We start from the raw sequence: 16,470 nt of genomic DNA, 5'->3' as shown, positions 1-16,470 counted from the left end.
TATATACAGCAAAAAAAAAAAAAAGCTCTTGATCCACTTGCACATGATGTAGATGAGCTCAATCCCTGAGTTAGAGGCGATTAAACCTATCTGGTTTGATTAGGGAAAAGAGCAAGAGAATGGTTATTTCAAGATTAAAGGGGAATATTAGAAGCTAATCTTGAAATAGGTTATCATGAATGTTGAAGGGGGTAATTTTGAAAGAGTTTAATTAATTGGTTGAATGTTTAGAGTGATCAATTAGTAGGCTTGTTTAATTGCATGTTTATCTTATTAGTTTGAAAGTCTAGAAAGTAGGAGTTTGTGTTATAGTATGTTTAGAAAGTTAACTAGTATGAATAGATGGTTAGAGGTATGCATTTTATGTGCAAGTGTAAAAAAAAATTATAATAAACAGAAAAGAGTCAATCTTGGTTGAGATCAAATTTCTTGTTCTTAGGCTGGTTTCCAACAATTGGTATTAAAACTTGGTGAAGGAGAGGGCGGTTTTGAGAGTCGTTGAGTTAGACTAGAGAATGCAACAGCCTAATCTTGCAGTGGTGATCGACAACAAATTGCTTAGTGGATCGAACAACAAGGAAAACAAACGTAATTAGGTGAAGATGAAAGTGTGACTGTGAGAAGAAGAGTAGTTGCGGTCTTGTGAAGATGGAGGCGTGATCATGTGAAAAGTGAAGCAAACAAAGAGCCATAACAATGATCGATATGCTCGAGATCAAGGATAGAAGGTTGGGTTTGTTGTTTTGAATCTTGGTGTAGAAGAAAGAATTAAACAAGAAGTTCCAGCAAGTTAATTAGCAACTTTTGCAAGAATCATAAATAATATTAGCAAGTCAACAAGCATTAAGACCATAAGAAAATCTGATTAGCAAGTAGGTCAAAAATTGATCAGCAAGTTGGTCAGTAAATGTTTAGCAAGTTCAAGCAAGAAAACTTCTTTGCAAGTTGGCCAGAGCAAGTGATGTGTTAAAAGTAATTATAGAATTATTAACCAAAATTACGTTAATCTAGACACTAAGTAATAATTCTAGACTCTTAACTTAACTAAAACTACTAACCGGCAAGTGAACCGGTCGGCTCTAGTACAGCTAAGTAAGTCCGGATATCAAACCCACGAGACTCTGTAAATTACGTTAACTAGCTAATTAGACTTGAGTGACTGACATAACTATTTATTTATATTATTAAAGGGGGGTTTTACTTAAAATACTAAAATTAAACTATTATTAAAAACTAATTAAGAAAAGACAGGTAAATTAAACGAAAGACAATTAAGTTGATTTTAATCAGTTGATGATGAAAAACCGCATATAGGCTAGAATCCCCTAAGTTGCAGTTGTCAGTTAACCGGGAAATATTTGTTATGGATCTGGGATCGTAAAATAGACGCTTAAAAGAAAACCCGAACAGGACCCCTAACCCTTCTCAAGAACCTATGGGTTTCTAATAAGTTTTAACGTAAACCAGTTTTAAATATTAAGTTTCCTTACGATCACTTAATTAATTATGAACATGTTCCTTAATGTGAAATCCTACCTTGCAGCGCGAAAATCAAAGGCAGTTTAATGTATTTAATTGGCTCGATAGACAAAGTTAACCAATCAAACCTAGACGGACTCCTTACGAAGAACTAAATCTAGCAATCTTAATCAACAAAGATCTATCAATAATCTATCACCTTACAACTATTTAGATTAGCAGCACACTTAGGTTTATTTGATTAATATTTATTATTCCTATGATCTTATTACAATTCAATCATAAACTAGTAAAAAACACACAGTAGATGACCTAATAGCAACCTATTATATAATAGACAATCACCGAGGCAACTATGAAATAATAAAAACTCATCAAATAATCATAAGTACACATGTGCATCAATTCAATATAATCAAACCTTTTACTTAATTCATAAAACCATAACGCAAACAAATCCCAATTAAAATCAATCTTTTAACAAAGGTTCATCACCAACCTAGGCAGTCTATAACGTTTAGCGTATCATTATAAAATCAAATGAAACAATGTTTAAAGAAATCTTGGCGAAAAATAATGTAAACGGAAGATTAAAGGTGATAAAACCCGTAGTCTTCTTACTTGATCGAGGAGCACTTCACCAGCTGATTCCTAGCCTTCAAACCTGCCAAGAGTTGCAATTCTAAGCTCCGGAAAACTCCAAATTCAGCTGTAGTTCGTCTGGTATATCTAGGGTTAAGTTTAAGGGTGTTTATATAGTGTTCCGGGCCCAAAAACCTGATTTTCGTTGAATTTTCTAGAAACTTGCTCTCCACGCGCCGCACGACATGCCCAGACCTCCCTGGTCGCGCGGCGTGACGTGATTTAAAGGGGGACCTGGCCTGGCCGGTCCAGTTCAATCCTGGTTTGTTTCCGGTTCATTCCTGATCCTTCTGGTATCTCCGTTTTAGCTCATTTTTCGCCGTTTTCAACCACGACCAATTTCCGGAACCTACATTACACAAATATGTCAGTAGTATACAAATTCTAAATAAAAAATGAACAAAACTAATAAAATATTATATAAACCCTATACAAGAAAAATATATACATTTAGCATTATATCAGCAAGTACGAAGCAAATAATATGATCCTTTAATCAGAAGCAAGAGCAAGAAACTCGCTTTCGAGTTAAAACAAGAAAGAAAGAAGGAAGAAAAAAATGATGAATGTAGAAAGGAATGAAGCATGAGCAAGAAGAAAAGAAAGATTAAATCTATGTGGGTTGACTAGGGAAAAGAGCAAGAGAATGGTTTATTTCAAGATTAATATGCTTGTTTAGTTGCATGTTTTTCTTACAAGTTTAAAAATCTAGAATGTAGTAGTTTGATTTATAGTATGTTTAGGAAGTTAATTAGTTTATATAGATGGATTTATGCAATTTGTGTGCAAATGTCAAGAAATTATAATAAACAGAAAAGAGCCGATATTTGTTGAGAGCAAATTTCATGTTCGTGAGACTGATTTCCAATAAAAGTAAAGGTAAAATAGAGTATGTATTATTTTTGATAAAATAAATAAAAATGGGTAAATTTGCAAAAATCTTTTAACTAAATATGGGAAATATACAATTGAATTTTTAGGCTTGGTAAATATGCAGTTAAGGATGTTTGGAGTGGGGAGAGGGGGGGGGGATTGTCATTGTGTTTTTAGGCGGGGTAAATATGTAATCAGTAAGGTTTTGAAAGGTGAAATATGTAATTCTTCCACCTTAGTAAAAGGATAAGCCTATTAAGCTTGTGAAGGCCCACATGAAAAAAACCCATTAAAGTCCACTTCCCCTCTATAAATAGGGACTTACCCCTATGTACTTAGACATCCCATTTGCAGTGGAAAACACTCCCACTAGCATCTCATCTCTCTCTCTCTCTTCATGAAGAACCAGCTTCTCCTTTCTCATCATCATCCTTGCATGGATTCCTTGCCTCTTTACAGAGGATCCGGCTTCTTATGTTTGGATACCACCATCAAGCCTTATTCCTTGTATGTCATGGACATATTTAAATTTAAATTATTCCATACTCTTCATAACCACTTATCCCTCATATCTTTTGTGGTTAGAGCTTGGATCTGAGATCGTGAGTACTTGATGTGGCCTGAATTGACATCAAGTACGACCAGGATTCTCTTTGTACCAACTTGACCTTTATTTAGTTTTGAATATGACCATATCTTTAAGCATTTATCATGTAAAGATATGTTATATTGGTTATTGACATTAGAATTTAGGCAAATTGCAACTTTCGAGTTTTACATATATGTGTAATCACTCTCTTCATTCTTATGTTTGAAAACTATACAACACATCCTTTTAAGTCCATTGATTATCACACATGTCAACCCTTTCGCTAATGGCGTTAGATTTAAAATTTTGTTTTTTAGAGTATGACTATTTTTTTGTTTATGTTAAGTGTGAATTTCCTGATCATTTTCTTTTAATTTCCTTCCTTTTATTTAATTTGCGTTTTCGTTTCGTTTTTCATAGCGTTCTTTCTGTCATTTTTATTTTAAAAGTTATCTTAGATACTTTCTTTATAGATTTTATGTTATTATATGTTTATTTCATACCTTTCAAGATCGATTTCATTTGGTAGTGACGTATTCATGATCTTTTAAAATCAAGCGCTTTATACAGTGGTGAAAAATTTCTTTCAACATAGTCATCCAACTTCGGTTAGATTCTTAAAGTTTGGTGATTTGCATTTCGTTGAAAAATGTTAATCTGTTATCACATTCACCCATTCTAAAATAAGCATATTCATTGATTTTAGGAAGGACTAGTATGTCAAAAAAGATTGAAGTTCCTCGACAAAATGCAAATCATCAAACTTAAAGCTTGTGGTCGAAGGTTGTGTGGTAGAAAGAACACTACGCATCATAACAGTACGAACCCTCGTGACCTAAAGAAATAAAGGTGAGTAATTCTAACTTCGGTACTATTAAGGACTTTGTCACGAAAATGAAACAAACATATCAAAACATTTAGTGGTGTGCGTTAAGCATCTATTAGGTGATGACGCGCTATCTTTGATATTAATACTACAAGTACAACCAATTAGTTTTCATCCTTTACGTATTTACGCAAGTAAAGTTTTCGTTCTTAAGTTTGAAAAATTACACAAAACATCCTTTATGTTCAGTGTTTATCACATGTTTTCTATCCTTACGCTAATGTTGCTAACTTTAAATTTAGTTTCCTTTAGAATATGACAATTTGCCAAAACAGGAAAAATGTAATTTTCATCATCAATTTTTTTTCGTTGATTCCCCCATTCTCTACTTAAGTGTTCTTGTTATTTTTTTTACTATGTACTTCCTTCAAATTTATATCGTAAACTAATATTGGATTTCATTAGCTAGTTTTACGCGTAACTATTTTATAGATTTTATGTTATTATATGTTTATTTCATATCTTTCAAGACCGATTTCATTCGGTAGTGGTGTATTTATGAACTTTTAAGATCAAGTCCTTTATACGGTAGGGGAAAATTTCTTTCAATATAGTCATCCAACTTCGGTCAGATTCTTAAAGTTTGGTGATTTGCATTTCGTTGAAAAAGGTTAATCTTTTCTCACATTCACCCGTTCTAAAAATCAGTATATTCACTTATTTTGGGAAGGACTGATATGTCAAAAAAGATTGAAGTTCCTTGACAAAATGCAAATCATCAAACTTAAAGCTTGTGGTCGAAGGTTGTGTGGCAGAGAGAACACTACTTATCATAATAGTACAAAACCTCATGATCTAAAGAAATAAAGGTGAGTAATACTAACTTCGGTACTATTAAGGACTTTGTCACGAAAACGAAACAACCACATCAAAACATTTAGTGGTGTGACGTAAGCATTTATTAGGTAATATTCTTTCAATATAGTCATCCAACTTCGGTCAAATTCTTAAAGTTTGGTGATTTGCATTTCGTTGAAAAAGGTTAATCTTTTCTCGCATTCACCCGTTCTAAAATCAGTATATTCATTGATTTTGGGAAGGACTGATATGCCAAAAAAGATTGAAGTTCCTCGACAAAATGCAAATCATCAAACTTAAAGCTTATGGTCGAAGGTTGTGTGGTAGAGAGAACATTACGCATAATAACATTACGAATCCTTGTGATCTAAAGAAATAAAGTTGAGTAATTCTAACCTCAATGCTATTAAGGACTTTGTCAGAAAAAAGGAAAAAGCACATCAAAACATTTAGTGGCGTGCGTTAAACATTTATTAGGTGATGACGCGATATCTTTGATATTAATACTATAATTACAGCTAATCAGTTTTCATCCTTTACGTATTTACATTAGTTCATTCTTCGTTCTTAAGTTTGAAAAATTACACAAAACATCTTTTAAGTTCAATGTTTGTCAATTGTTTTCTATCATTACGAGGAAAAGGGTAATTTTCATCATCAATTTTTTCTTTGATTCTCACATTCTTTACTTAAGTATTCTTGTTATTTATTTATTGATTATTTTGTTGCCTATGTGCTTCCTTCAAATTTATATTGTAAACTAATATTGGATTTCATTAGCTAGTTTTATGCGCAACTATTTTATAGATTTTATGTTATTATATGTTTATTTCATATCTTTCCAGACCGATTTCATTCGGTAGTGGCGTATTCATGAACTTTTAAGATCAAGTCCTTTATACGGTAGTGGAAAATTTCTTTAAATATAGTCATCCAACTTCGGTCAGATTCTTAAAGTTTGATGATTTGCATTTCGTTGAGAAAGATTAATCTTTTCTCACATTCACCCGTTCTAAAATCAGTATATTCACTGATTTTGGGAAGGATTGATATGCCAAAAAAGATTGAAGTTCCTCGAAAAAATGCAAATCATCAAACTTATAGCTTGTGGTCGAAGGTTGTGTGGTAGAGAGAACACTACGCATCACAATACTACGAATCCTCGTGATCTAAAGAAATAAAGTTGAGTAATTCTAACCTCAGTGCTATTAAGGACTTTGTCAAGAAAAAGAAAAAAAGCACATCAAAACATTTAGTGGCGTGTGTTAAGCATTTATTAGGTGATGACGCGATATCTTTGATTTTAATTTAATAATTACAGCCAATCAGTTTTTGTCCTTTACGTATTTACTCAAGTATAGTGTTCGACTTTTCGTTCTTAAGTTTGAAAAATTACACAAAACATCATTTAAGTTCAATGTTTGTCACATGTTTACGCTAATGTCGCTAAATTTAAATCAGTTTTCTTTAGAATATGACTATTTGCCAAGTAATTTTCATCATCAATTTTTATCTTTGATTCTCCCATTCTCTACTTAAGTGTTCTTGTTATTTTTTTTATTTGTTCTTCCTTCAAATTTATATCGTAAACTAATATTGGATTTAATTAGCTAGTTTTACATGTAACTATTTCATAGATTTTATGTTATTATATGTTTATTTCATATCTTTCAAGACCAATTTCATTCGGTAGTGGTGTATTCATGATCTTTTAAGATCAAGTCCTTTATATGATAGTGGAAAAGAACGCAACTCTAATGTATTTAGAAAACCGGGTACCAACTATTGGTTATATGCCTAGGCCCCTCTAGGTTGGGTGTGACAACAAATTATTAACTGCATTAACCCTTGCGGATGAGGGGGTCTATGTTGATGAGGTAGGCCATGCGATTAGAGGTCAATTTACGGATGAGGTCTTGGACCCAATCATAGCCTAATTGAATGTTTAAGTGGACTATGTTATGTTATAAGGTTCACTTAGCAAATTATTGACTTAATTAGCTCAGTTAAGTTCAGTCAAGTAACCTTGTTAAGTAAATTAAACTAAGTTGGTGTACGTATTGGCAGTTAAACATTAAACAGTTAGCGTAACTCAATTGAAGATGTTGGTACATTTTGTGATCGTCGCTATGCAATTCGAACCAATTCAGGCAAATTTGTGGCAGGGTGAACTTTCCCGAGAAAACTTAGCTTAAGTTCGCTTGGAGGCCCAAGCCCACGAACTTGATATCTATATATATATGTGTGTGTGTTATGTTTAGGGTTTTGGTTGGCTGTTCAACTGTTCAATCATCATGAAAGAAGCAGACAGGGATAGTTTCGTGGGTTGAAACGAGGTAGAGCTCACCTCGGGTCAGCAAAAAGATGTATACTCTTTCGTTTTGTAATTTGTTGATTTATTAATAAAAGAGTTTTACATCGTGTTTATCCCATTCGTTGTTTGTTTATATTGTTCGTGTTCTTCGTCTTCTACACCATAAATGAGTCTAGAAGGATTCCACACTCCTAGACGTCGCACAGTTCTCATATCGATAAGCGCACCAGGATTTAACAGAAGAAAGGAATAACTATTAACTCTGAACATAACTGACTACATGTGAGTTTCTAGCCCATTTTCTCTTTAATGTTTCGGGATTGTGTGCACACTCATAAGACATATATGCATTGCTTTAATTAGTGACACACAGCGTATGATAGTATAACATATTTTAAATAAATTGAATGTATGTAAGTGTATGCTAGGGTGGTAGACCCTATAAAATATGCGTATCATAGGGTGGCAAACCCTTTAATATATGTGTATGTTAGGGGGCAAGTCTACTAATATATGTGTATAAGGGTGGTAGACCCTTATAATTTCTGCGAACAAGTATGAGATAAGTATGGCAAGTATGTTAAGAATGTACGCATGGATATATGTATGAAGATCATGTGTTATGTGCATCTCTGTATTTGAATGTGAACATATGTGTAAGTGTAACATGTTACCTGTTAAGCTAGAACTCACTCAGTGTAGCTGACTTTTAATATGTACGCATGTAATTAGGGAGCATGGAGCTTAAGGGAAGATAAACGCTATCCATGAAGTGGCTGACATCCATATGGAGAACATTTTGTGTTTTTGTTTTGTTTAGATATTGAAAGACTAAGTATGCTTGAATGATTGCCATGTTTTAAATGAATATTCTGCGAAAGTTTTAATTTACTCTGATATTTATAGTTTCTTCATGAATAAATCTAACTATAGTATGGTGCCTGAGATCGGGCCCTACACTTATGCTTTAAATTATGTTTGAAATATTTATAAGAACGAGTAGGGGCGAGCTAGATATCCAAAAGCTAAAAATCCGTAAATCGAACCGTATCTGTAACTAAAAAAACGATATGAATCTTGAATTCGATTTTCAGGGCGAATAATAACCGAATCCGAATTCCCAATTCGGATTTCGAATCTTGAAATTTTGAATTTGGATAACCGAATAACCCGAACTAGGTTATGTGGGTTTATATATATATATATATATATATAAGTTTTATGTTATGAGTCCAGTAGTCCACTTCACCAAGCAAGCCCACTAAGCTTCCCTTTTCAAAACCCTAAACTGGAGAGAAATCAAATGACACATCCAAAATTCCAAATCCATCTCCACGATTCCACTTCGACGCATCCACATCCACGGCTCAATTCCACTTTTAATCTGGTATGTTCCTCAGTAACTCAGTCCCATGTAAGAATCCTTATGATAAGCAAAAAGATAGAATAGAGAAAACAGAGAAGAAGTATTCCAACTAATCGCTGCGTTTATCATCGTTACTCACAGTTAAGTACAACAAATTCTTAACTAACAGTTCGTTAGCTAGATTACAAGTGCATCCCTAACAATTACAAGTATTACAAACCGGTCCCTCTATTACTATTGTTTACACTTAAACCCTTATGCTTTCCTATCCGTAACAATACCTTCTCCTTATTTAGAATCCTTGACCCAAGGATTCTACAACTGGAAATTAGGAAATCGATACTGGAACTCGTCTCTAAACTCCCACGTAGCATCACAGATAGGTAAATCTTTCCATTATACTAAGACTTGACCTGCAACTCTATTCCTTCTCCTAGTAACTCTTTTGTCTAAGATCTTTAGGGGCTGTAGGGAGAACCTTGGAGCAACAGTAGGTATGACTGAAACTTGTGTTGGAGGCCCGTTTGCTTTCTTCAATAATGACACGTGGAAAACAGGATGGATTTGAGCTTCCTTTGGAAGATGCAATCTGTATGCCAAATTCCTATTTTCTCAATGATCAAATAAAGCCCAAAAAACTTAGGAGATAATTTATTATAGCCACCAAGTCTTACAAAAGTCTGCACATATGGCTGCAGCTTAACATACACCCAAGTTCCTGTATCAAAACTTCTTTCACTTCTTTTCTTGTTAGCATATTGCCTCATTCGATTTTGAGCCTTGTGTAAAGCTTCTTTGAGTAGCCTTACAGTCCCTTCTCTATCACACATCATATCATCCACTTCAGCAACATTAGAGTCTCTATGGATGTAAGGAACATGCAGAGGTGGAGCATATCCATATAAAGCCTGAAAGGGTGTTGTTTGGATAGAAGTATGAAAGTTTTTGTTGTACCAATACTCAGCTAATGATAACCACCTATCCCAAGATGTAGGCTTTTGTAAGACCATACATCGAAGATAAGCCTCTACACATCTATTTACCACCTCCGTTTGACCATATGTTTGTGGATGGTAAGCAGTTGACATGTTGACTGAAATGCCTTGAATTCTAGTGAATTCTTTCCAAAAAGCACTCAGAAAAATGGTATCCTTGTCTGATACAATTGTGGATGGCCATCCATGTAGCTTGTAGATATTATCCACAAAAGCTTGAGCTACAGTGCTTGCATTATATGGATGAGCCAAGGCTATGAAATGAGAATATTTAGTAAGTCTGTCAACAACCACAAAAATTACTTCTTTATCCCTGGATCTAGGTAATCCTGTAATGAAATCCATACTAATGTTGGAGAAAACAAAAGCTAGTACAGGTAATGGCTGCAATAGACCAGGGTATGCCATAGTTTCAGACTTTACTTGTTGGCAAACAATGCATTTTCTAACAAATTCTCTAACTTCTTTCAACAGCCCCTTCCAATAAAACATACTTTTTAACCTCTGATGGGTAGCATGAACACCCGAGTGACCACCCATAGAAGTAGAATGGCATTCTTTAAGTATATCTTGTCTCAAAATTGAATCTTGACCCACCACCAATTTATTCTTTCTCCTGAAAAGCTCATATTGCCATGTAAAATGGTTTGATGATTGACCTTGTTGCAGTTGCAGATCTGAGATCTGTTTTTGAACTTCAAGGTCAGTTGTCCAAGAGTTCTTAATTCTTTCCAAAAACAGTGGTTGGAAAGAAATGAGTGTTAATTGGAACAAGGACACTCCTTGTACTCTAGAAAGAGCATCAGCAGCCACATTTTCACTACCCTTTTTATACGGTATCTCAAAGTCATAGCCCATAAGTTTCACTAACCAAGAATGTTGTAAAGGAGTGGTGATTTTTTGGTCAATCAAGTATTTCAAGCTTTTTTGATCAGTTTTAATAATGAAATGACCACTTATGAGATAATAATGCCATTGCTTAGTTGCTAAAATAATACCCAAAAGTTATTTCTCATAAACAGACAAGGTCTGCTGTTTAGGAGACAGAGCTCTGCTAATGAAAGCCAATGGGTGCTTTTCTTGCATCAAAACAACACCAATACCCTTGTTGGACGCATCAGTCTCCACTACAAAAGGTTGATTAAGGTCAGGAAGTGCTAATACTGGTGCAGAACTTAGTGCACCTTTGAGTTGTTTAAAAGAATCTTGTGCATCCATAGACCATCTGAATCCATCTTTCTTTAATAACTCATTCAATGGTTTAGCAATTACCCCAAAATTCCTGATGAATCTCCTGTAGTACCCTGCTAAACCTAAGAATCCCGTTTAACAGTTACTGGTGTTGGCCATTGTACCACAGCATCTATTTTTGATGGATCAGTGGAAACTCCTTCTTTAGTGATTATGTGACCCAAATACTCCACTGATTGACCACTAAAAGTGCATTTAGATTGCTTAGCATATAATTGATTATTCCTCAAGATCTCCAATACAGTTTGTAAATGAATTAAATGTTGTTGCATATCCTTGCTATAAACAAGGATATCATCAAAGAACAATAACACGCATTTCCTTAATAAATCTTTAAAGGTCTGATTCATTAAAGCTTGGAAGTTAGCTGGAGCATCTGTTAGCCCAAATGGCATCACAAGGAACTCAAATAATCCTGATGTGTTCGAAAAGCAGTCTTTGAGATGTCAGATTCAAACATCCAAATCTGATGGTAACCAGACCTAAGATCTAATTTAGAAAATATAGTGGCTCCTCCCAATTCTTCTAGCAATTCATCAATTAAAGGTATTTGAAACCTGTTTTTGATTGTTGCGTCATTTAGTTGCCTATAATCCACACACATTCGCCATGTAGCATCTTTTTTCTTGACAAGGACAACTGGTGAGGCAAAGGAACTGTTACTGTTCCTGACAACTCCAGAATCCAATAATTCCTTAGTCATTCTTTCAATTACATCTTTTTATACTGATTGGTATCTATAAGGTTTCAGATTAATGGGCTTAGTTTCATCCTTTAAGACAATTTTGTGGTCACATTGTCTATTAGGTGGTAAGGTTTTAGGAATAGTAAAAATATTTGCATATAGTACCAACAGATCTTGTAAAGCTTTATCTTCAATGGTATTACCAACCTTGGATCCAAACCCTTCTGTACAGGTTGGAGGAATCAACTGCAGACCATACAACTGAGACGGAATAATTTTTGTAGGAGATTGTAGCATGTTGGACATCTTCTCAACATAACACAAACTAATCTTGTTAGTTTCGATACCTTTCAGTTTATAAGGGACACCCTCCACTTGAAACTCCATAGTCATTTTACCAAAATTCCATGTAATATCCCCCAAAGGTGTTAACCACTGGATTCCTAATACTATATCATAACTTTCCAAAGGAATCTCTAAAACATCTGCACTAAACCATGTACCCTGCATCATCCATTTAAAATCCTTACACATATTCTGACAAGTTAACTGGTTTCCATTAGCTACAGTTACTTTCATGGACTTAACTTCTTGAGTGGTAATTTTGAGTTTAGTAGCTAAGTTTTGATCAATGAAGTTATGAGTTGATCCTGAATCAACCAAGATGTGTAAAGTTCTTGTTCCCATAGAGCCAATAATTTTCATAGTAGAATAAGAGGTAATTCCAGTCAAAGCATGAATGGAAATCCTAGGTTCTTCTACTTCTTCCACTACTTCTTGGACAAAAGCTTCATCTGAATCATCATCAGCTAGCTCTATGACAAACAGCTGTCTGTTTGGGCATTTATGACCAGCAGAAAACTTCTCAGAACACCAGAAGCATTCTCCTTTGGCTCTCTTAGCTTCTAACTCTTTGGTGGTTAATCTCCTAGAAGTAAAAGGTTTTTGGGTATGAGTGGGTAACAAAGGAAGTTTAGTTGCATTAGTAGGACCTGCAATCTTAGGGTTATAGGTATTGATAGGAGTAGGATTGAAATAGTTGAAAGTAGTTTTCTTAGCAGGGTATGGTGAGCAATATCTTGCTGTTTAGCAATTGCATATGTTTCTCTTAAAGTCCTAGGCCTAAACATCTTAACCATACACTTTAACTCCGGTTTCAAACCTCCCACAAACAAGCTTACAGCATATTCTTCGCATATTACAACTTTATTCAATAAAGCATCAAAAGCTAAACAATACTTTTTGAGTGATCCAGTCTGATACAATACCTTGAGTTCTTCCATGGCATCCTCAAGGAGAGATTCAGAAAACCTTGTAGTTATTGCACCCACATATGATTCCCAAGGTAGGGTATCAACTGTCCTACCACAAGATCTCATATACGCTTGGTGCCATTGAAGAGCAGGACCTTCCAAATTGACTACTGCAATCCTTAGCTTCGATGAATCAGGCGTGCGATCCATTTCAAAGAAATGATCACATTTGTATAACCAACCCTCAACATCTTCACCATTAAACTTAGGAAAATCAATACGGCCATAACGGCTTAATCGTTGATCCACCCCATATTGAGATCCTGATGATGATGATGCAGCACCACCGGTAGTAGGATGTTGATTATGTTGATTACGGAGTTGTTCTTGAATTGGGGCAAGCATACGCTCCATCATCTTCTCCATATTCGACTGTAAATCAGCCATTGCAGCTTGTGAATTTGTCTCCATACGCAAGATCATGCGTTCGTGTTCTTTCAAAGTCTTATCGACCTCTTGACGAGTGTTAACGTTGGCAGCCATCGCTGACGCGAATTAGGTCTGAACGAAATTAGGGTTTAGAAGTGACGAAATTTAGGGAAGAATTGATCGAACTAATGATCAATTATGACTGAACGAACTGAATTTGTTGAATGAATTGAAGGAAATTGATCGAATCAAAGATCAATTTCAAGAATGGAAACGAACTGGAAAGTAACAGGAAGTGAGTAGCAATGATGGAAGAATTAGGTCACTGGAATTAGGCAATCGGAATTAGGTCACTGGAGCTCTGACGGATCGGTGCTTTGATACCACTTGATAAGCAAAAAGATAGAATAGAGAAAACAGAGAAGAAGTATTCCAACTAATCGCTGCGTTTATTATAGTTACTCACAGTTAAGTACAACAAATTCTTAACTAACAGTTCGTTAGCTAGATTACAAGTGCATCCCTAACAATTACAAGTATTACAAACCGGTCCCTCTATTACTATTGTTTACACTTAAACCCTTATGCTTTCCTATCCGTAACACCTTATGAGCTGTACAATACAGATTAAGTTTTTCAAATTGAATTTGGGTTTTTCGGATTTTAACCGAACCAATCCAAATTGAATTCGGTGAATTCGGCTCGGTTAAAGAAATTTGAATTCGGACCGCTTCGATTTTCGAATTTAGGAAAAAAAATTCAAATCCAAACAAACCGATCCAAACAACCCGAATAACCGATATCCACCGATCCAATGAACACCCAAGGGCAGTTTGTCAATGATGCTAGAAATAGATATGGACTTATCCATATTCATAATATATTGAGCAAACTCTCCTATAATTCTCAACAATTCATTATAAATTCCATTACCTACCTTGAATCAACCACCTTATAATTCTAATTGATAAAATTATCAACCAGACTTCGTGCAAGAAGCATCTTCTGTCATATATTTGGATTCAACAGAATCCCACAATTCTTTTGCAGTTTCTACGTTTATTAGGGTTGTAGACGAACCGGGCATCCGCTCGTCTATTCGGCGGGAAGTTTGTTTATGCTCGTCAATTTAATAAAAGAACCGGACATGAACAACAAGTTTTCGTTAGGTAAGCTAAATGGACGAACATGGATAGAGGCCGTGTTTATTTAATTGTGTTTGTGAACGTTTGGTAATGTATTCGTTTACGTTTGTGCGATTACGTTCGTTTGCATTTGCCCGGTAATGAAGAATTTGAAGCTTATTTCTAATGAAACGCTAGAAGATTTGTGGATTTTGAATTTCAAGACATTATTTTGATATGATTATATTTTAAAACCATGTTAAGTGTTTCGAATTTCTAGGTGAATTTCTTTGGATTTATGATAATATGTAATCTTTTATGTCCGTTTGTCCATTAGAGCCATTTCTGTTTGTTCGACTGTTAGAGTTGTTTATGTTCTTTTGTTCATAAATGTCGTTAGTGGTCGATTATCCATTGGTGTCCGTTAGTGTCCTTGTGTTTGTTTGTTCATTAGTGTTTGTGAATCGCCCATTTGTCTAACAAAAGCTTAATGAACGAACATTGACACAAATTTCGTTCGGTAAAGGGTTCGTGAACCTCCTGTTTGTCCGACAAAACTTAACGGGTGAACATGGAAAAGGATGGCTACCTTGAGTGTTCGGTTCAGTTCGTTTACAGCCTTATACATATTGGTAAACATCAAAAAGAGAGTCAGACATAGTTTTCAAGATGTGACAACGACAGATATAGTATCTCCTTATGGTTTGTTCCACAATCTAGTTCTCAATCAATTCAGGCATACGGGGAACTCAAAACATACACGAAAATCCTGACCATCAAGCCTGTCCAATTTTGCGAGTTTACTTGTCATCTCCTTAGCAATTTCTTCATTCGTCGTCTTCTTCAAAAAGCAAATGGTTCCAATCTTTGTTGGGGGAATTTCAAGAATAGTAACTTGGATTTTTTGAGAGTCGTTTACAACTTTTAGATCGATACTATTTGATGGTTTTTCAAATAAATCAATCGGATAAAACTCAGATGAGATTAAGAACGATTATGAGATTTGAGAGTGAATTTCTTAGAACCAAAATCTTGAATGTTCCAACCAAAAGAACGAGATAGTGCAGATTAGCGTTTGATAACTACCAAAGGCAACCAATTCTAGTTTTAACTTTAATTAAAATCCTCCCATTTTGACTTGGGATAAAAACGTGACATTAGACAATTTATTTTCTAATAAATTTTTAAAATAATAATAGTAGTCAAAATAAAAAGTTTATAGGCTGATAACTGCGCTACCCCTTAAACCTTGTCAGAAACTATCGCCTTTTGGCCCTGTATGTTAGTGGCTTCGCCCCTAGAATCATAATAAACTAAAACAAGCATGCACTTCGCACATTCTGACTTGTTTAATATATATTACGATTTACATTGGTTGACAAGTAAATCAAATTACACTAAAATATCTAACACCCGTAACTATATAATGTAGTATAAATAACACTTATGTGAAGTCCATACTCTTCAAATCACCAACATTATAAAATATATAGAACGCAAAATGATGGTAATTCATTACACTTTTTAACGAATTTATTACAAGAACAAAAGACATGAACTTCACACCCCCACAACATATTGCTATCCTTTTCCTTATACATAATTTAAATTCGAACGACAAAACATGTTCATGCCATCGCATATCAGAATGACACGTCACTACTACTTACACCATCATCCACTTCATCTGTAGTCGTCACATTCGTTATCCTCGCGCGCGTTAAAAGCATATCATAACATGATAAGGACACCTATTTGACATCATTGAGTCATCTACACATGCCCA

The 16,470-nt window shown here is 34.8% G+C and overlaps 1 protein-coding gene across 1 annotated transcript; it reads right to left on the bottom strand.

Moving 5' to 3' along the window:
* Positions 1-10,947: 10,947 nt before the first annotated feature.
* On the bottom strand, positions 10,948-13,674 carry LOC143574750 (uncharacterized). The gene is made up of 4 exons (XM_077059292.1): positions 13,041-13,674; positions 12,048-12,960; positions 11,298-11,472; positions 10,948-11,181 (listed from the first exon to the last, which is right to left on the bottom strand). Exons 1-4 carry the CDS (start codon positions 13,672-13,674, stop codon positions 10,948-10,950), a joined length of 1,956 nt encoding a protein of 651 aa, XP_076915407.1.
* Between the last annotated feature and the right edge of the window lie 2,796 nt (positions 13,675-16,470).

The sequence above is a fragment of the Bidens hawaiensis genome, unplaced genomic scaffold, assembly GCF_021521415.1.
Source record: "Bidens hawaiensis isolate Kalapana, Puna unplaced genomic scaffold, B.hawaiensis_p1.1 tig00027096_1, whole genome shotgun sequence".
Taxonomy (NCBI): Eukaryota; Viridiplantae; Streptophyta; class Magnoliopsida; order Asterales; family Asteraceae; genus Bidens; species Bidens hawaiensis.
The sequence above is the reverse complement of the archived record's forward strand: the minus strand, read 5'-3'. Positions and strand labels throughout refer to the sequence as shown.